Here is a 22,914-nt window from a genome sequence, read left to right on the forward strand (position 1 = left end):
GACTAGGAGGTGGGATAGCGTCAGCCGATGCCGCCTCCTTTCTTCGATGGGGTCTATTCACCCCAGGTTGTATTCTTATCCTTTTTCTTATGGGTTTGAATTCAGGAAAGGATTGGACACGTCCCTAGACCCTTATGAATACCAGGATGATCCTCATATGAACTGGGCACAGGAGTTGGGCGAGGCCAGTGGCCTGGGTGCTTCTCCAGAGGCTTGCATGCTGTCTCCTCCTACCGCCTCTACGGTGGACGGAGCTACTTATTCCATGGTGGTCAGTAGGGCAGCTAGGAACCTCGGCCTTGAGCTGCCTACTGTCAAGGTCTGGTCTAATCTCCTGATGGAGGTGCTTCAACCAGGGGGCTTCCACCTCTGAGCCTCTTCTTCAATTCAGTGAAGCCCTCACCGATGTCCTTTTGGGTACTTGGTCCAGACCCAACACAGGGGCTCCTGTGAACAGGACAATCGCCTGCTTCTATTGGCCTGCCCCAAACTACCCTAAATTACTGTCCCAACACCCTACGCCTGAGATCCCTGTTATCCAGGCATCCTCATCCTCTGGCGCATTCCCTTCCACACCTCTGGATAGGGAATCAAAAAGGCTGGAACAATTTGGGAAGAAGATGTTTTCTTCCTCCAGTCTAGCGATGCGGTCAATGAACAGTGCATGCTTTTTGGGCCATTATACTCACTCTCTGTGTGACGCGGTCACACAAGTCGGCTGCAGATACCAGAGGAGGCCCGTGCTATCGCCTCCTAAGCAGTCACTGATGCGAGAGACACTGCAAATTTCACTATCCGATGTGGGCTGTACACGACCGACTCTCTGGGTAGATCGGTTGTGACAACTGTGGCCTTGAGGAGCCACGCCTGGTTACCAACATCTGGTTTCTCAGGGGGTTCCCACAGACCCTTATGGACATGCCCTTTGATGGTTCCTGTCTCTTTGGAGACAAGCCAAACTCAGTGCTGGAGAGGTTCAAGGACTTCCGGGTTACGGCTTGGTCCCTCAGCCTTTCCACTGCCCCTCGTCCCCAACAGTCCACCTTTTGCTCCTTTCGTGGCCACGAAAGGGGCTCCTTGTCATGTCCCTTTCCCTTTCCCAGCCACCATGCCACCCATGCTGTTCAGCTGCTTGTTGGCCAGGGATGGGGAATCCCACATGGTCGTGGGACAGGGAACCAGAGGTCGGCCCAGTCCACCCCTGCCCCTGTTGCAGCCTCCAATCCCTCCAAGTCCATCCCCTCACTCTGGTCCAGTTGGCGGCAGGGTTCGCCATCACCTGCCCCACTGGGAATCCATCATTACGGACAGGTGGGTTTTGAAGATCGTTCAATAGGGCTACTCCTTCCCCTTCAAGTCTGCCCCACCAGCCATGCCTCCATCATTCAGCCATATACTGGAGGATCATCTGGCACTTTTGCCAGGAAGTCGCTGCTCTCTTGGCCAAGGGAACCATAGAGAGTGTCCCTGCACCAGAAGTAGGTCATGGTTGTTATTCCCGCTACTTTCTGGTGCACAAAAAAGACAAGGGCTTACATCCTATCCTAGACCTTTGGACCTTCAATCTCTACCTCAAGAAGGAGAAATTCAAGATTCTCACCCTGGCTCAGGTCCGGTGTGCCTTGGACCCAGGAGACTAGATGGTAGCGTTGGACTTGCAAGTGGCCTATTTCCATATTCCCATCCCATGCCTGCCCACTACGATTCGTTGTAGGTCACCAGCACTTTCAATTTACCGTGCTCCCCTTTGGCCTTACCTGCACCTCTCAGGTGTTCACTAAAGTGGTGGTGGTAGTTGCAGCTTATCTGCGCAGGTTGGGGGTTTCAGGCTTCCCCTACCTCGATGATTGACTGTTGAAGGTGGACTCGCCCCAGAAAGTCATCTTCCACCTTCAGACTACGGCCAACCTCCCGCACACGCTGGGTGTTCACTATAAACGTGGTGAAGTCACAACTGACTCCTCTCAGACGCTACCTTTCATCAGAACGGTTCTCAACACAGTGCAGTTTTGGGCCTCCCGAAAAGCGAGTCCAGGATATTCAGGCTGTGATTCCGATCTTTCACCCTCTATCTTGGGTTTCGGTGAGACTGACTCTGAGGCTGCTGGGCCTCATGGTCTCCTGCATCCTGCTAGAGACACATGCCAGATGGCATATGCGGGTTCAAGTGGGCGCAGCATCACAGAAATCTCTCCAACATGGTCCAGATGTCGGAGGAGACTGCGAAAGACCTCAAATGATGGCTTTCGAATCGGCATTGGGTCAACAGCAGATCCCTCTTCCTTCCCCAACCAGATTTATCCATAGTGACAGACTTGTCACTTTTGGAATGGGGCAGCTACATGTGGGAGGCGGAGATCAGAGGCCTCTGGTCTCCGGCAGAGTTTGGGTTCCATATCAATCTTCTGGAGCTCCATGCGATCAGGCTTGCGTTAAAAGCATTTCTTCCCTAGGGCAAGTGTTCATGGACAACACTACCGCCATGTGGTACTGCAACAAACATGGCAGAGTAAAGTCCTGGACCCTTTGTCAGGAGGCGCTGCACCTCTGGACATGGTTGGCACATCAGGACATCACCCTTGTGGTTCACCATCTGGCGGGCTCTCTGAACGTCAGAGCAGATGAACTTAGCTGTCAGTGCATAGCCAGTCACGACTGGCGTCTCCATCCCGAGGTGGCGCAATGGGGAGACCCTTGGTTAGATCTGTTTGCCTCCTTAGAGAACGCGCAGTGTCAGCTGTTTTGCGCGTTGGAGTTTCCAAGGCGGCCCTTGCTCAGAGACGCTTTTCGTCTCGAGTAGAACTCCGGCCTCCTTTACGACTTTCCGCCTAAACCACTTCTGTCCAAAGTATTCAGGAAGATCAAGAATGACTGGACCCAAGTAATCTTGGTGGCTCCGGACTGTCACGGAGAGTATGTTATCCAGAGCTACTGAGCATGTCCACAGATCCTCCACTCAAACTTCCACCCGAAGTCTGTGATGTAATCCTGCCAGCCGGGTGTCCCTCCACCTAAACGGTATACGCCTGTTTTTGGCATAAATTTGTGGCATGGTGTACCAACAAATCTCTTGATCCCCTCTGCTTCTCTTTCTGAGTTTTTTTTGTTAATTCTTTCTTTGGCCCAGGAGGGCTCTGCTTTGGGCATCCTTAAGGGCTTTTTATCGGCTATCCCAGTCTTTCTTAGGTTGCCTGATCAGTCTTCACTCTTTAAGTCTCCTATTGTTAGTAGATTCCTTAAAGGCCTCGCCCATTTATTTCTTCTCACTTTATCATGCCTCAGTGGAACCTCAATCTTGTCATTACTTAATGTGTGCTCATTTTGAGCCCCTGCACAATTGTCCCTTAGGACTCCTTAATTTCAAAACTGTTTTTCTTGTTGCCATCACTTCTGCTCACAGAGTGAGTGCGCTTCAACCTCTAACTTCTAAGCCCCCATTTTTGTCAGTGCACCCTGACAAAGTGGCGTTACGCACTAAGACTTCCTTCCTTCCCAAAGTCATTACGCCTTTTCATGTAGGCCAGCCCATCACTTTGCCTTCTTTTTACACACCTCCACATCCTTCTCATGAGGAGAGACTCCACCTCCTGGATCCAAAAAAGAGCGTTGGCGTTCTACCTCAATCATACTAAAGATTTCCGGGTGGACAATCAACTCTTTGTTTGATATGTGGGTGTGGAGAAAGGGAAGGCGGTGCAAAAATGTACCATCTCAAGATGGGTATTTCTTTGCATCAAAATGTGCTACATTTTGTCAAAGAAGCAACCCCCTAAGGGCTTGCACACTCATGCAACTGTTGCTTCCACTGCATTAGCACCCGGAGTACCTGTCCTGATTATCTGCCAGGCAGCTACGTGGGCATCCTTGAACACGTTTATAAAACATTACTGCTCGGACATTCAGGTCCGTAGGGGCTGCTACTTTGTATTTTCGGTCCTGCAGGATGTTCTAGCATGATTTTGGTTCGCAGCCCACCTCCGAGGAAGGCATTGCTTGGGTATTTATTCTAAGGTAAGGAACCTGCAACTAGACGTCTCTATGACATGTACAAGTTACTTACCTTCAGTAACGATATTTCTGGTAGACATATTCTAGTTACAGATTCCTTACCAACCCAACCATCCTCCCCGATTGTGAACTGATTTCTAGGGTCAAAATTCCAAATTCAGGGCCTTAGCTCTGGCGCACCAATTTCAGTGTTCTTGTGGGTCTGTGCTTTGGCATGGAAAGTCATGAAAAGAAACTGACATCACTGCGATGAGGCGGCATCTTTGTACTACTCCTGACGTCATCACTGTAACTATGACGCCAACGACCCCCGTGGAGTCGAACTATGCCACCTAACAGAGCGCAAGGGTATTGCTCGAAGAAAAAATCTCCGGATCCAGCCTGATGCCTGGGGGAGAATCCTAAGCTAAGGAACCTGCAACTAGAATATGTCTCTACCAGAAATATCATAACCGAAAGGAAGTAACTTGTACTTTATTAATAATGTGTGTTTACATTAGATTGTATTATGTGTTAGTTGCTCATGGTTCGTATTCATCATGACCTGTGCTGTGACAACATATGGCAGCACACAACACACTTTTGTTACAAATGTTTGCTGAAAGGCTGTCAAGCGGTCAATATTTCAAACCTGTACCCTGCAAGTTACACACACAGATGTACGCTCGTACATCTGAGCAGTGAGCCTGTAGTGTCTCCCCATCATTTAAGTGTCTCAGAAACACCATAAATGTTTAGTAATGTTATTGGGATACTGCATATTCACCACTGGCTTATTTCAAGTAACAAAGTAAATTAGGTTATATTGTATAACATCATAGAAAATCCATAACTGTTACAATAAAATTAGACTAGTGCTATCTACCTTGCACACAAATTAGAAAAAACCTGTAGTAAAGGGAATTACTTGGCTCAAAAAGCCATCCTTAGGCTCAAAAGGCTAATTTGTATGTTGAACAAATGTTCCAAGTGTTGCAATGTCGTAATTAAATCACAGTATTATAATAGATTTAGCAGTCCTCGTAGTTTTTAGGTCTGGCCTACAAACATCTTTAGTTGTTTTTCAGGCCTCATGTTTGTTTGTTTTTTAAATGCAGAGAAACAAAGGGGCCTTTAGACGACAATGTTTACTCATTAGCTTACTTAAATGCTACTTAAAGTATGCGTCCTCCTTCGAACAAGTATATAACAAGGAGTTGACCCACCTCAGCCACTGGAAGACTTCATGTTGAATGACTACATTTTGTCTGTACATTCAGTTAAAATAGTCCTGCAAAGATAGGAACCTGAAGACACCTGTATTTGCAAGTGACTGCTAGTACCTATGTATTAGGGTACCATCAACTACTTCACTAACAATGAATACATGCTTTCAAAGCAACATTATGCACTCCCAATCATAAACCAGTGTTGGAATATTTAAAATCTCTAAAGAAAGCAAACCCAAATCATTAAAACAGCAAAGGTGTATGGGGAAATGCATATGTTGAGGCCAGGCCCCTCAGCTTTGTGAGAGACATTTGAAAGAGTTACTTCTGACTCAATTCACTAAAAACAAAATTTAAAAGTGATGTTATATGTAGGTGTTGAAATAAGGTAACGACATAGCAAAAACAAAAGAAACACTAAAATTCACCAGTTATGGTTTACTGAGCTAAATATAACTTGCGACCCTGGCATTCCCTGCCTATGACCTCTCATATTACATCACTCAAGACATGTTAAGACATAACCAATGACATCACTGATGACATCTCAGATTACATTGATGACATCACTGATGACATCTCAAATTAGATTGATGACATCACTGGTGACATCATACAGTAAGTGTCAATGTCCAATGAGATTTGTGGCCTTGAAGTAATTCAACACACTATAGCTGTGGACAATTTTCTATTCTCCTTAAAGAGATTACCCACTCGATGTTGCATTAATAATAGTAAGGCAAGCATATACAGTATGCTTTACCTTGTGACACATGAAAAGATACATGCATGCCTCAGTGCAAGCATGTCACATTTATGCATTTTTGTAGTCTTGCTTCAGATAGTCTGTCACAGACAGCATTGTAACCAGTACTTTAACATATGTCTAGAGTGCGCTTTAGGTCTGCCCACACTCATGATCAGATGGGTTATTTGGCTGTAGCAACCTCTTCTTTTTGGTTCAGTTGTGGTTCTCCCCATTATTGTGTTTGCCCTTCCCCTGGAGCATTTAGGTTTCACGCTTGCCTTTAAATGGTGAGTGTATCCTTCCACTGCTGATGTCAGGGAAGCATCTTTTTTATGTTTTTTGAAAAAGTGTTCTGATTTACCATCTCTTTCGCTTCCTCCTCCATGCCCCCCCATTTCTTTATTTGTTCTTTTTCAACTACCCTTGTTGTCTCCCTTCTTTTCCACTCTATCTGTGTCGTTATCCTGCTCTCTCGCTCTCCATGCACCTTCTCATCCCCAAGCAGCACACTTAGGGCCTCATTACAACCCTGGCGGTCACTGACCGCCAGGGTTAAAGTGACGTTCGTACCGCCAACAGGCTGGTGGTACGAATTGCCATATTTCAGCGGTCACACCGCCGGGACTGGCGGTTTACCGTCATGGATGTCCCAGCGGTCAGAATTGGGGATTTTGACTCTGCGTACCGCCAGCCTGTCCATGGCGGTGTGGCGGTAAAGGGAGTCGCTGGCCCCTGCACCTCCCATGCACTTGGCCATGAGTGCATGTTAAGGTCGACATCCCCGCTGGCCCAGGGGGGAGGTCCAAAGGCGGCCGGCGGGTTTCCGGCCGCATGGGCGGCCGACTGGCGGTTCAGCCTTGGCGGTCGACCTCGTCCGCCCGCCAAGGTTGAAATGAGAGCCTTAATCATTCTCAGTTCTCTTGACCTGCCCCCTCTGCTGTCAACAAAGAGCATTTCCGTGGCTCGATGTCTGTGCCTGTCTACTCGTTTCTAGCTTCCTGGCTGCCAATCACTATTGCTGGCGTTGCTAATGCTCGAAAAAGTATTATGTTTTATACTTCCGGAATTGACCTCATGTTGCATGTGTTTCTGGTTCTGTTCAGCAGAAACAGATAAAACCTCAGAAGTGGGCCTGAAGAAGTGTTCCCTAATCCATTTGGGAACGCACCTTACCAGTATAGCAGACTCAAGGGGTAACCAACCACCCTAGGAGTAAGAAAACAGCATTGATACCAAGGGAGCTGAAACGTCACAAGAGAACCATTGAGTGAAATGTTCTTATAGTACAACATGAGTGTTTCTTTTTTGCAATTCAGTTCCCCCTGTCCCATGCCAGACTTTGGAAGTAAATTACCAAATCCTGAATGCACTGCTGCTGATATATGGATAATGATTTACTAAAATAGGTGCCAGGGGTAGCAGAGGTGACATCACACACTTTGACATGCTCCCTTATGTTACCACAGAAAGTGACCTTGTGGCATTCAAGATTGGTAACTTTCTAGGAACTGACACAATTGAACTAAAAGGGCCTAGAATGAAAGTAAATTGCCATATTAATCGAAACAAACACTGATGAAGATAACGCTATTTGATCCCACCCATAGTTAAAGCAGGATGCATAACTGAATACCTGAGTTACAACATTGATTTGCCAAAGGAATCTGTCATCGTAGTCATAACCATCTAATACTGAAGTACAATCATCCAGTGAACCAGAATCATTTAAATCGGGTCAACAGGCATTCCCACCACAGCTTTGATTTTAACAATGTTAATAATAAGAATAAATAATAAAAATATTAACTTTTGGATGGTGCTTCGTAAAGCACTGCTGCCTTCTAAGCACTGTAAATTACATGTATTATTATTAGCCACTCATGATAACAGTTTTCATAAAAATTCTTGGGCTTCTTGTTTCAGCACTAAGCAAATTACAGGCTTACCAATCTAATGTACACCCTTACCAGTTGTTCAGTATTGCTTTTTACAAACATAGGCACACTGTGTGTGGACTGACCTGCTTGAGGTCTGGTCTGTCTTTTGCAGCAGCAGGACTGGAATTGCCATGCAGCTAATTACACTAACATATGGATGGAGCCATTTGCTCTTTGGTCAACTCCGTTCACATGTCAGCATACCCACCTCCATGTCCCGAGAGGACTGTGTAGTTCAGGGGTCTCCAAACTTTTTCTGTAATAAGAGTTACTTATGTTCAATGAGAATTATGCCTAGCTACTGATTTTAGTGATGTAATAGTGACCACCCCATCCACGATTGCCGGAAGTAATCACATCAGTGCATGATACAGGGTTTCCAACACTAATGTAAACATGCTTTGACAATTTGAAATGCCTGTACATATGTAATACATAAAAGCCATAGCTGCAATTCCCCTGACAATAAGGTAACAATATGAGTAATAAACCTCACCAACTCAATAATAGCTTTAAATAGATATTGAAAATTCAACAATTTTTTCTCCAAACACCACCTTGTGTTTTGAAAACACACATATTTTCTTCTCAAGTACATGCTTCCAAATTTTAGTATCTGTATAATAATTCAACGAACCAAAAGCTTCTGTATTAGTAAGCTGGGCTGCGCACAGGAGAGCTACTCACAGGTAACTGTAGAGCTACTAGTAGCTCACGATCTTTTCATTGGAGACACCTGGGATAGATGAAAACACATTTTTCCCGGTGTACATACACTGAGAGACTCATCTCTGTGGCTTTAGGCTACTTATAGCTATTTCCTGTCTAAACAGGTGAGTTGTCAGTTCATTGATATGTGTAATAATGCTGGCTGAAACGAAACTGAAAGATAATTCTCATAACAGTGTGGCAGTAAAAACATGACCAACCTGGCCTACACCCAGTGGATCTTTACCGAAGGTTAATTCAGTGTTTTAAATGGAAGTAAGCAGCATTACAGGCAAAATGCTTGTTTCTTTTATTTTCAGGAATTAAACATCATGCTGAAGCAGTGGTTACTGCTTAATGCTGATATAATCACTAAGTCAAGGGACGCACGGACATTGAAAGGGGAACAAATTAAAAGCCAAAGGTCACACCTGTAACCCCTGGCAACCCCTAATTGTCGTCCATGTGCTGATAAAATGTTTCTCAGCAGTAGCTTCAGAGATATGGTGATAAATTCCTCTAAAACATGCTTGTAAGCTGTCATAGGTGCATGTCAGTGTAATCAGTCAGATAGAGCCCACAATGATAGCTTCACTGGGTCAGAAATGAGTCAAATAATAGGGTGATGAGAGTGGTCTAAAGTAGAGAGAAACAGGAATCAAGGGAACTCTCCTTAAAATGGCAGGAAGTTAGGAGCTGGAACAAGGTCAGGGCAAAGTCTAAACTCCTAAAGAGTCAAAGCAAGGCAGCAAGAGCAGGTCTGGTCAACTAGGGCCACATTATCTGGTTATCTTACATACTGTGGAAGTTGCTGAAATACTCCCTTGAGTGTATCTGCCATTTTATAGGCTCTTCCCTGACTATAACTGGCTTCAAGTGTGCTGGCGGGGGGTGTGGAAGAGAGGTTAGGCCCTTCCAGAGTGTACTGCATTCACTGCTTTTTTTGAGCCAGTATTTGCATGTTGGACACACCGGCACTCATTTTACTCATCCGACTTCGCCTAGAGACAGAGACAGAAAAACACAAACAGGAGAAATAAGGAAGAAGAGGAAGATGGGAAACTGTAACAAAGAAAGAAAGGAGGAAATCTAAAAGAGTGATATAAAGGGACAGGGAGTGTCTGTTGATAGATAAAAGAGTCATGAGTTGGAATTTAGTCTGCGCAGCCATGATATTGAGCACACCCAACATTGGATAGCACCGGCAGTGGGCTTCTGAGCAAACGTTTGGGCCTGGCACATGTTCTTTAACAAATTAAGCACTGGATGTATAATACATGCAGAGTTGCCTGCCAGCGGCGTTCAGTTGCCTGCATGATGTTGGTTTATCTTAGAGCCAATTGTTGTGTGGACTGCCACCTTCCCCAGTGGCCACAGTCTCCACTGTGCTTTATGTTGTGCGTGTAGTGAGTGTGGAAAAGGTAAAATTGAAGGTAGGAGTACCACAACAATGTTCCAGCATGCCAGACTGATATTTTTAATACATTCAGTATGGCTGCCAGGTTGTCTTTACATGCAATGTAGCTGTCATTTAGAAGTAAAATAAATAACATTCCAAGATGACTAATACTGCTATTGGCTTTGCCAGTGCTTGGTAAATCAGCTAAATAATAATGGGCTAAATATTTTTCTTATGTAGTAGACATTTGTTTATTTTAACTAATTTGCAGGTCATTAATGTGAAACAATTTATTTTTTGCTTCAGGAACTGGCAGCAATGCTTGCTACATGGAGGAAACGAGAAACATCGAAATGGTGGAGGGAGATCAAGGACGAATGTGTGTTAACATGGAATGGGGAGCATTTGGAGACAATGGATGTTTAGACGACATCAGAACAGTTTATGACAAAGCTGTTGATGAATTGTCACTGAATTCTGGGAAACAGAGGTAATCAGAATGGAAATTCAAGTTTGTGCTTGCAAAGAACTTTATAATAATGTGTGCTCATTGAAATATTAATAAGAACATTCAAACATTACGGACTCTTGCTGAACTCGTGGAACTTGTTAATTTCTAAACCGGCACAAAAGAACAACCGTTAGAATTATTTAAGTAGCAAAAACATTGTTAAGATATACCATGCAGGAAATAAGTGTCAGCTCTCTTTATTGCATCCACCAATATACAGGGAGTGCAGAATTATTAGGCAAGTTGTATTTTTGAGGATTAATTTTATTATTGAACAACAACCATGTTCTCAATGAACCCAAAAAACTCATTAATATCAAAGCTGAATATTTTTGGAAGTAGTTTTTAGTTTGTTTTTAGTTTTAGCTATGTTAGGGGGATATCTGTGTGTGCAGGTGACTATTACTGTGCATAATTATTAGGCAACTTAACAAAAAACAAATATATACCCATTTCAATTATTTATTATTACCAGTGAAACCAATATAACATCTCAACATTCACAAATATACATTTCTGACATTCAAAAACAAAACAAAAATAAATCAGTGACCAATATAGCCACCTTTCTTTGCAAGGACACTCAAAAGCCTGCCATCCATGGATTCTGTCAGTGTTTTGATCTGTTCACCATCAACATTGCGTGCAGCAGCAACCACAGCCTCCCAGACACTGTTCAGAGAGGTGTACTGTTTTCCCTCCTTGTAACTCTCACATTTGATGATGGACCACAGGTTCTCAATGGGGTTCAGATCAGGTGAACAAGGAGGCCATGTCATTAGATTTCCTTCTTTTATACCCTTTCTTGCCAGCCACGCTGTGGAGTACTTGGACGCGTGTGATGGAGCATTGTCCTGCATGAAAATCATGTTTTTCTTGAAGGATGCAGACTTCTTCCTGTACCACTGCTTGAAGAAGGTGTCTTCCAGGAACTGGCAGTAGGACTGGGAGTTGAGCTTGACTCCATCCTCAACCCGAAAAGGCCCCACAAGCTCATCTTTGATGATACCAGCCCAAACCAGTACTCCACCTCCACCTTGCTGGCGTCTGAGTCGGACTGGAGCTCTCTGCCCTTTACCAATCCAGCCACGGGCCCATCCATCTGGCCCATCAAGACTCACTCTCATTTCATCAGTCCATAAAACCTTGGAAAATCAGTCTTGAGATATTTCTTGGCCCAGTCTTGACGTTTCAGCTTGTGTGTCTTGTTCAGTGGTGGTCGTCTTTCAGCCTTTCTTACCTTGGCCATGTCTCTGAGTATTGCACACCTTGTGCTTTTGGGCACTCCAGTGATGTTGCAGCTCTGAAATATGGCCAAACTGGTGGCAAGTGGCATCGTGGCAGCTGCACGCTTGACTTTTCTCAGTTCATGGGCAGTTATTTTGCGCCTTGGTTTAAACACGCTTCTTGCGACCCTGTTGACTATTTTGAATGAAACGCTTGATTGTTCGATGATCACGCTTCAGAAGCTTTGCAATTTTAAGAGTGCTGCATCCCTCTGCAAGATATCTCACTATTTTTGACTTTTCTGAGCCTGTCAAGTCCTTCTTTTGACCCATTTTGCCAAAGGAAAGGAAGTTGCCTAATAATTATGCACACCTGATATAGGGTGTTGATGTCATTAGACCACACCCCTTCTCATTACAGAGATGCACATCACCTAATATGTTTAATTGGTAGTAGGCTTTCGAGCCTATACAGCTTGGAGTAAGACAACATGCATAAAGAGGATGATGTGGTCAAAATACTCATTTGCCTAATAATTCTGCACTCCCTGTAAAGCACAGCCACTACTGGACAAGCCACCAACAAACTGCTTACTGGTTGTCCAGGACAACCTAGAGTTCTACATGATGCCTCCAACATGTATGTTACATCATAGGTAAAGAGGCAGACAGGCTACATCACATCTTCTCCCCCTAATCATTGAACAGCAAACTGTAATACAAGAGAAAAGCACAAAACTGTATGAGGTTTGGGAGTCATAGGCTAAATGTCTTAGGAAGATACAACAATATCTATACATAAATGCACTGTAGGAACTTTACAATTGTACCCAGAAAGTTTACAGCTTACAATTAAAATGTCAAAATGATACCGGAAAATATTAAAACAGAACATATCTTATGTTGGTTTAATGTAATGGAAATTGCAAAACAAAAACTCCTTGGCACAATTGGATTTAAACATTTAAATCATACTCCTTGAGATAAGAGTGTACCTTCCAGTGTTATGAGGTTTCTCATGAGTTTCCTGCACCCTCACAATCCCTTGGTGCATGTCCCTTTTTCACTTTAAACTTGTCAGTGTTGTGATCACATTTTGACAACCTTGACATGCTCCACACTTCTCCCCCACTCAAAACAATCACATTTTTCTTAATTTCATGTATTTGCTTGGGTCCCATTAATTGTGTCTCTCCTTTAGAAGTCCCCATTGTTTTTTCTTTACGTAGACCATTTCACCCACCTCCCTTTTGTTTTGTCTCACACCATGTTTTTCATCAAACTGCCACTGTGTCTCCTGGTTTTTCTTGACCTTATCTGCTGACGTGCTTCCCATGCCCTTGCTTCCAATTAATCATACTGTGTTAAGTTTAGACCCACCAACTCTTAGCTTGAGTTTCTGGAATGGAGAAATTCCTGTCACACTATTTGGTGTATTGCGATGCGCTCATAACTTCTCACGCAGAACCTCTCTTAGTGGTACCCTGTTTTCTACTGCAGTTTGCACACATGCTCTCGCCAATGGATTCATGCTCTACACTAAGCAATTTGCTTTTGGTGCATACAGCGCAGTGCGATGATGTATATTCGACAGTTTCCCCAGAAACTCCATCTCCTGGGAAGTAGACTGGACACCATTGTCAGTCACAATGGTTTTGGGAATACTTTTGTACGCAAAGACATCCCTCAAAAATTCTAGTACATTCTTGGTAATGGTTGAGTTCACACAACATTCTGAGACCCACTTGGAGGCATAATCCTCCAACGCTAACACAAACCTCTCACTTGGTGTTAATACTTCAGATGGCCCCATTACGTTGAGTGCCAGCTTGCGCCATGGTTCATCGGGAACTTCAACTGGAGATAAAGGAGTTGTTCTGACTGAAATTGATTTATCATTACTAGCACATTGTATACAATCTCTGACCACCTCTTTCACTTGTCCCTCTACACCAGGCCATCAATCCAATTTTCTCACTCTGATTTTAGTTATGTTCCGGCCTAGAGTTCTTCCTGGGCAAGACTCAGTGCTTAATTTGTGCTTGTAGTTTCTGGTGCTGAGCACCGGCACTTATTTTTGAGGTCCGGCGCTTAACTTTCTGCCTCAAGCATTAATTGCGAGCAAAAGACATTTGGGGAAGACGGAGAAAGAGGAAAACAAAAAAGCGTTACAAAGGGAAAGAGCAGAATGCTGCTGGAGTGAGCAAAAGGGACAGGGAGTGGACATAAATAGAGTATAGAGGCCCGAGATGGCTTCAGGATTACGCTGCCACGGTATTCTGTGTTCGCACCTTTAATTGCAGCGGCCGCGTGTTATAAGTAGGGGGCTTTGAGCACCGGCACCTTTTTATTTACAAATTAAGCATTGGCAAGACTGATGATTTTATCTCATAGCCCCCTATTGGGAAACCAACCTCTCACCTCAAAAAAGTTCATTACCAACAATGCTGAGTTCATCTCTTACAGTCCAAAATGTCCTCGCTCCCTCAGGTACTCTATTGATAATCGGCTAGCCCCCCCATCACAAACTTGCTTGTGTGTCCCATCATTGAAAGCCTCAGTTTCCCACTCCATTTTGTTCGGACTGGTTCTTTGACCCACATCACTGAAGGCTCAGTAGTGGAAGTAATCTCTTTGTCTAAAGGCATCCAAGACAAGTCGTCAGCAGTTTGCACCTGGCAAGTACTCAACTTTGAAATAGGACTCCATGAGTCCTTCCACCTACCTTTTAACCCTAGGAGTAGTGTTTTCTACATGTCTGTATGCAAAGATCTGGACTAAAGGCCTGTGATCTGTTTTTACAGTAAATGGTAAAACCATAAAAAATTATTTGAAGTGGTTTATAGCCCACATACAGGCTAATGATTCATGCTCAATTACTGAGTAGCGTTCTTCGGACCCTTTCAGTGAACGTGTGGCAAAAGCCACCACTTTCTCCTCGCATTCAACCATTCGGAAAGTACTGTACCTAACCCCTTCATTGTGGCATCAGTGTTGAGTACAGTTTTCCTATTTACATCAAAATGCCTTAATGTAGGCATCACATCCAAGTTATTTCATCCTTCACTTTAACTTCAGTCTCCTCATATTCTGGTGACCACACAAACTCCACTCCTTTCTTGAGCAATAGCCTCAAACGTTGCACCACACTTGCAAAGTTGCAATAAACTTTGAATAATATTCTGATAGCCCCAAGAACAATCTAACTTGATTTTTGTCACTTGGTCTAGATGTTTGTGAAATAGTGTTTGCCAGCTCGAACTTAGGGCTAATACCCTCACATGAAATGGTATGTCCGAGGTAAGAGATTGTTCCTACCCTAACCTTGCATCTCTCTTGAGGGTGAGTCCTCACTCTTCTAGTCTGGACAGTACCTTCTTTAGTATGATATCATGTCTTGATCTGTCTTTACCATATACCAAGTTATTGCCTTGAAAGTACATGCCTGAGTTTATCCCTAGAAAAACCTCTTTCATCAACCTCTGGAAGCAGACTGCAGCTGAGGCCTACCCAAATGGCATCTTCACAAATCTGAATGGACCCAGAGGTATGACAAAGGAAGTTAGTGCCCAGGAATCCTCATGCAGCAACACTTGACAGTAGGTCCATTATACTAAATATGTTTGCCCCTCTCAACATTGCCAATGTCTCATTAATGTCTGGTAAGGGTTGGCGGTCAACCCAAATCCATTGGTTGAGGAGTCTGAGGTCAACACACATCCTTATTTTGCTTCCATTGTCTTTGAGGGCTAAAGCCATGGGGGCCAGTCACTCCAAAGACCCTTTCTTTTCAATTACTCCTGTGCGTAGTAATCGATTTAGTTCTTCCTGTAGGTGTTCCAGCATGACATTTGGCACTTATGCACCTCTGGCTTGGCATTCGCTTTGGAATAATTCTATGTTTTAAACCCTTCAACAAACCCAAGTCTTCTTTAATTACTTCTTGGATTTCTTCCGCTATGTCTGCATCGTCACTGACATGTGACACTTAAAGAACTTGATTTGGTTAATGGGATTTAGAGTGATTCCTAGGGCTTTAATATCGCTCCACCCTAGGAGGTTGTCCCCATGTTTGGCCACGTTCATATTCCCTGTGGTTTCTCTGCTCTTGAAATTTATGGTAAATATGGTGTATCCAGACAGGTCAATCTTTTACTCCCCATAGCCTATCGGGTTAATGTCAGGTGGAAGTAAGGTAATTGCCTCTTCCACCTCCAGACAAGGAGAGCCGGAAATTTGATACAGCGGGAAAAAGGGTTGCAGCACAAGCGGCAAATCAATGGCGCATCGCCAACTCGCAAGCACTCCTAGCGAGATACGACAGGGCTCATTGGGATGAGATGCAACATTTCATCGAACACCTCCCCAAAGAGTTCCAAAAGCGAGCGCAACAGGTGGTGGAAGAGGGACAAAGTATCTCTAACAACCAGATACGGTCCTCTATGGATGCAGCGGATACAGCTGCAAGAACAATAAATACTGCAGTCATCATAAGGAGGCACGCATGGCTGCGCACATCTGGGTTCAAACCTGAAATCCAACAGGCTGTGCTCAATATGCCGTTGAATGAACAGCAGGGCAGAGGCACATTTGGCACATTTCGTAAAACAACTTTTAGGGGAGGGTTTCGAGGTCAACCCACAGAAACCAGCACCTCACAAACAAGACCACCTACCTACCAGGGACAATATCAAAGGGGAGGTTTTCGGGGACAATACAGAGGGGGACAATTCCCAAGAAACCGGGAAAAATTTCAAGGTCCCAAAACCCCTCAAAATAAACAGTGACTCACAAGTCACACAACCCCTTCACACAACACCAGTGGGGGGAAGACTAAGCCAGTTCTACAAATCTTGGGAGGGAATAACAACAGACACTTGGGTCTTAGCAATTATCCAACATGGTTATTGCATAGAATTTCTCCAACTCCCACCAAACGTCCCACCGAAAACACACAATATGTCAAAACAGCATATAGACCTTCTAGGACTAGAAGTTCAAGCATTACTGCAAAAGGACGCAATAGAATTAGTACCAGGTCGACAAAAGAACACAGGAGTTTACTCACTGTACTTTCTAATACCGAAAAAAGACAAAACTCTAAGACCAATACTAGATCTCAGAACACTAAACACCTACATCAAATCAGACCACTTTCACATGGTCACACTACAAGACGTAATCCCACTGCTCAAACAGCAAGACTACATGACAACATTAGATCTAAAAGATGCGTATTTCCATATACCAATACATCCTTCGCACAGGAAATACCTAAGGTTCGTATTCAAGGGAATACATTACCAATTCAAAGTGTTGCCATTCGGAATAACAACTGCGCCAAGAGTCTTTACAAAATGCCTGGCAGTGGTAGCTGCACATATCAGACGGCAGCAAATACACGTGTTCCCTTACTTACTGGTTAATCAAGACCAACACGCTAACAAAGTGTTCACATCACACAAATTATGTTATACAAACCCTTCACAAGCTGGGTTTCTCCATCAACTATGCAAAGTCACACCTTTTGCCGTGTCAAACACAGCAATACTTAGGAGCGACAATCAACACAACAAAAGGGATAGCCACTCCAAGTCCACAAAGGGTTCAAACATTTCACAAAGTAATATAGGCCATGTATCCAACACAAAAGATACAAGCAAAAATAGTATTAAAACTCCTGGGCATGATGTCTTCATGCATAGCCATTGTCCCAAACGCAAGGTTGTACATGCGGCCCTTACAACAGTGCCTAGCATCACAATGGTCACAAGCACAGGGTCAACTTCTAGATCTGGTGTTGATAGACCGCCAAACATACATCTCGCTTCTATGGTGGAACAGTACAAATTTAAACAAAGGGCGGCCTTTCCAAGACCCAGTGCCAACATACGTTATAACAACGGATGCCTCCATGACAGGGTGTGGAGCACACCTCAATCAACACAGCATCCAAGGACAATGGGACATTCATCAAAAAAAGTTCCACATAAATCACTTAGAACTGTTAGCAGTGTTTCTAGCGTTGAAAGCATTCCAACCCATGATAACCCACAAATACATTCTTGTCAAAACAGACAACATGACGACAATGTATTATTTAAACAAACAGGGGGGGACACACTCGACACAGCTGTGTCTCCTAACACAAAGAATATGGCATTGGGCAATTCACAATCACATTCGCCTAATAGCACAATTTATTCCAGGGATCCAGAACCAGCTAGCAGACAATCTCTCTCGGGATCACCAACAAGTACACAAATGGGAAATTCACCCCCAAATACTGAACACTTACTTTCAAATTTGGGGAACACCGCAAATAGATCTATTTGCAACAAAAGAAAACGCAAAATGCCAAAACTTCGCATCCAGGTACCCACACCGGCACTCCCAAGGCAATGCTCTATGGATGAATTGGTCAGGGATATTTGCGTACGCTTTTCCCCCTCTCCCTCTCCCTCTCCTTCCATATCTAGTAAACAGATTGAGTCAAAACAAACTCAAACTCATACTAAGGGTAGGTCGCTCCCCCTTCCGCTGCAGCTCCTCCAAGTTCCCGAGTTCCTGTGTTCCTGAGACCCACCTAACTGTAAGTACCCCCCTCCTCCCAGCCCCTCCTCCCAGCCCCTCGCCCTGCCCCGCGCCACTCACCTTCTCTCCTGCTCCTGCTTCTTTTCCTCCTCTCTGTCTCTTCCTCCTCGCTCCCCCTCTGCAATCTTCTTCTGTGTTCCTCTGTTCTTCTGTTCTTCCCTTCTGTTCTTCTGTGTTCTTCCGGTCTTCTGTGTTCTTCTTCTCTGTTCTTCTCGGTGCTTCTGTGTTCTTCTTCTCGGTTCTTCTGTGTTCTTCTCTGTTCTTCTCTGTTCTTCTCTGTTCTTCTGCTCTTCCGATCTTCTGTTCTTCTGTTCTTCTGTTCTTCTGTTCTTCTGTTCTTCTGTCTTCTGCTCTTCTGTTCTTCCGTCTTCTGCTCTTCCGGTCTTCTGTTCTTCTGTCTTCTGGTCTTCTGTCTTCTGTTCTCCTGTCTTCGGCTCTTCTACCTCCTCCGTCTTCTTCCCCCGAGCCTGCCCTCCTGCTCCTTCCTCATCCCCCTCCCTCACTCGCCTCCCCCTCTCTCACCCCTAGCTAACCCGTTCGCTATCTACCTCCCTCACTCCTCCTATCTTCCTATCTCTCTAGCTCCCTATCTCACTATCTAACTCCCCCACTCTCCACCTCCTCCTACCTACCTATCTGTCTATCTATCTATTTCCCTATCTATCGACTTCTCTATCTATTTTCTCTATCTATTTCTCTATCTCTCCCCCCCTCCCGCCACCCCCTCTACTACCTATCTCCCTATCCTCTCACTCTACCTCTCTCCCTCACCCACCTCTACAACCCCCCCTCCCCTATCTTCACAACCCTACTCCTATCTCTCTCCCTAATCTCCAAACCTCCTAACACTCACCCTCCTCCACCCTAAACCCCCTCCCCCAGCTCCTCTCACTCTACCTGTCCCCCCCCTCCCTCGTGCTTTCCCGCCGCGACCTCCTGCACGCCCCCGCCCCCCAGCTCCCATTCGCCCCCAGCTGACCCCTCCCCCCCCTCCTACCTCTTATGGCGGCCGCTGCGCGACAGTGGTAGCGACCCTTGACCCAAGGGTAGGTCGCTCCCCCTTCCGCTGCAGCTCCTCCAAGTTCCCGAGTTCCTGTGTTCCTGAGACCCACCTAACTGTAAGTACCCCCCTCCTCCCAGCCCCTCGCCCTGCCCCGCGCCACTCACCTTCTCTCCTGCTCCTGCTTCTTTTCCTCCTCTCTGTCTCTTCCTCCTCGCTCCCCCTCTGCAATCTTCTTCTGTGTTCTTCTGTTCTTCTGTTCTTCCCTTCTGTTCTTCTGTGTTCTTCCGGTCTTCTGTGTTCTTCTTCTCTGTTCTTCTCGGTGCTTCTGTGTTCTTCTTCTCGGTTCTTCTGTGTTCTTCTGTGTTCTTCTCTGTTCTTCTCTGTTCTTCTGCTCTTCTGTTCTTCTGTTCTTCTGTTCTTCTGTTCTTCTGTTCTTCTGTCTTCTGCTCTTCTGTTCTTCCGTCTTCTGCTCTTCCGGTCTTCTGTTCTTCTGTCTTCTGGTCTTCTGTCTTCTGTTCTCCTGTCTTCGGCTCTTCTACCTCCTCCGTCTTCTTCCCCCGAGCCTGCCCTCCTGCTCCTTCCTCATCCCCCTCCCTCACTCGCCTCCCCCTCTCTCACCCCTAGCTAACCCGTTCGCTATCTACCTCCCTCACTCCTCCTATCTTCCTATCTCTCTAGCTCCCTATCTCACTATCTAACTCCCCCACTCTCCACCTCCTCCTACCTACCTATCTGTCTATCTATCTATTTCCCTATCTATCGACTTCTCTATCTATTTTCTCTATCTATTTCTCTATCTCTCCCCCCCTCCCGCCACCCCCTCTACTACCTATCTCCCTATCCTCTCACTCTACCTCTCTCCCTCACCCACCTCTACAACCCCCCCTCCCCTATCTTCACAACCCTACTCCTATCTCTCTCCCTAATCTCCAAACCTCCTAACACTCACCCTCCTCCACCCTAAACCCCCTCCCCCAGCTCCTCTCACTCTACCTGTCCCCCCCCTCCCTCGCGCTTTCCCGCCGCGACCTCCTGCACGCCCCCGCCCCCCAGCTCCCATTCGCCCCCAGCTGACCCCTCCCCCCCCTCCTACCTCTTATGGCGGCCGCTGCGCGACTGCGCAGCGGGCGCGCGCAGCGGGCACGCCGCTGGCGCGCCGGAGGCGCGCCAGAGGCAAGCCCGTCTGCGCCCGTCCGCGCCTGGCCCGCGCCCAGCGCCACGACCCCTGGTCCCCAGCTCCCCCAAGCCCCGCTGATCCGCTACGACCCCACCACCCTCCACGCCCTCAACCCAGGGCGCTCCAAAACCTGCTTCCTAGCTCACCCCAAACGCACCCATGGACCCTTCGCCTGCAACTCCTGCAAACGCATCTTCCACCACGCAACTACCACGACCACAAGCCCACGCGCCATCAACCACCTCAAGTGCATCCTGATCAACGCTCGTTCCGTCCACAAGCACGCCGTTGAACTTTGGGACCTCCTGGACTCCACAGCCCCGGACGTCGCCTTCATCACGGAGACATGGATGAACGCCTCCTCTGCTCCAGACATCGCTACCGCCATCCCCGAAGGCTACAAGATCTCCAGAAAAGACCGCACCAACCAAGTAGGAGGAGGTGTCGCCATCATCTTCAAAGACTCCATCAGCGTCACCACCTCCACCGAAGACCCCCCCTCGCCGCTGAACACCTGCTTTTTCAGATTCGCACCGACCCAAGGACCACCCTCAGAGGATCCCTCGTCTACCGTCCTCCCGGACCTCGCGCCTCTTTCAGCGACGCCATCGCCGACTTCATCTCCCCGCACGCCCTCGCCTCACCGGACTACATCCTCCTAGGCGACCTCAACTTCCATCTGGAACAAAACAACGACCCCAACACCACCACCCTGCTCGACAACCTCGCCAACCTCGGCCTCAAACAACTGGTGAACACCGCCACCCACATCGCCGGACACACGCTCGACCCTATCTTCTCCGCCAGCAAACACGTCTTCTTCAGCCACACCTCTGCCCTACACTGGACCGACCACAGCTGCGTCCACTTCACATTCCGACGCGAGACCTCCCACCTCCGCACTCAACCCATCCCTCATCGACAGTGGAACAAGATCCCTGAAGAGCAACTCTTCTCCGCTCTCGCCGCCAACCAACCCACCCTCACCACCGACCCCAACGACGCAGCTCTCAACCTCACAAACTGGATCTCCAACTGCGCTGACAACCTTGCTCCCCTCAAACGCACGCATCGACAGACCAACACCAAAAAACCTCTCTGGTTCTCTGACACCCTCAAAGAATCAAAGAAAACTTGTCGTGCCCTTGAGAAGGCCTGGCGCAAGGACCACACCGCTGACAACATGACCGCCCTCAAGAACGCTACACGCGAACACCACCACCTGATCCGCACTGCCAAAAGGAACTTTTTCACCGACAGACTAGACAAAAACAGCCACAACAGCAGAGAACTCTTCAGCATCGTCAAAGAGTTCTCCAACCCCAGCGCCAGCGCCAACGCCGTCACGCCCTCACAGGATTTGTGCGAATCCCTCGCCACTTTCTTCCATCGCAAGATCAGCGACCTCCACGACAGCTTCGGACACCAGACCCAACCATACACCACTGAACCCGCTTCCCCGGACATCACCCTCAACAACTGGACCCACATCAACACGGAAGAAACCAAATCCATCATGAACTCTATCCACTCCGGCGCCCCTTCGGACCCCTGCCCGCACTTCATCTTTAACAAAGCCGACGACATCATCGCCCCGCACCTCCAGACCGTCATCAACTCTTCTTTTTCTTCTGCTACCTTCCCCGAATGCTGGAAGCACGCTGAAGTCAACGCCCTACTAAAGAAACCTACGGCTGACCCAAGCGACCTGAAAAACTTCCGCCCCATCTCTCTTCTACCTTTCCCAGCCAAGGTAATAGAAAAGACCGTCAACAAACAGCTGACCACCTTCCTGGAAGACAACAACCTGCTCGACCCTTCACAAACCGGATTCCGAACCAACCACAGCACGGAAACCGCCCTCATCTCAGTCACAGACGACATCAGAACCCTGATGGACAACGGTGAAACAGTCGCCCTCATTCTCCTCGACCTCTCGGCTGCCTTTGACACCGTCTGTCACCGCACCCTAATCACCCGCCTACGCTCCACCGGGATCCAAGGCCAGGCCCTGGACTGGATCGCCTCCTTCCTCGCTAACCGCTCCCAAAGAGTTTACCTCCCTCCGTTTCGCTCAGAACCCACCAAGATCATCTGCGGCGTACCTCAAGGCTCATCGCTCAGCCCGACACTCTTCAATGTCTACATGAGCCCCCTCGCCGACATCGTACGCAAGCACGACATCATCATCACCTCCTACGCCGACGACACCCAACTTGTACTCTCCCTCACCAAGGACCCCGCCAGCGCCAAGACCAACCTACAAGAGGGTATGAAGGACGTCGCAGATTGGATGAGGCTCAGCCGCCTAAAGCTGAACTCTGAAAAAACGGAAGTCCTCATCCTCGGCAACACCCCGTCCGCCTGGGACGACTCCTGGTGGCCCACGGCCCTC

The 22,914-nt window shown here is 46.7% G+C and overlaps 1 protein-coding gene across 1 annotated transcript in view; it reads left to right on the forward strand.

Annotated features, from left to right (window-relative positions):
- The window catches only part of HK1 (hexokinase 1), a 1,372,133-nt gene that overhangs the window by 1,160,728 nt on the left and 188,491 nt on the right, over positions 1–22,914 (forward strand). The window contains exon 15 of the mRNA XM_069240524.1: positions 10,315–10,498. Coding sequence (XP_069096625.1) covers positions 10,315–10,498 — 184 coding nt within the window. The remainder of the gene's footprint in view (positions 1–10,314; positions 10,499–22,914) is intronic.

Source organism: Pleurodeles waltl, chromosome 6, assembly GCF_031143425.1.
Source record: "Pleurodeles waltl isolate 20211129_DDA chromosome 6, aPleWal1.hap1.20221129, whole genome shotgun sequence".
Taxonomy (NCBI): domain Eukaryota; kingdom Metazoa; phylum Chordata; class Amphibia; order Caudata; family Salamandridae; genus Pleurodeles; species Pleurodeles waltl.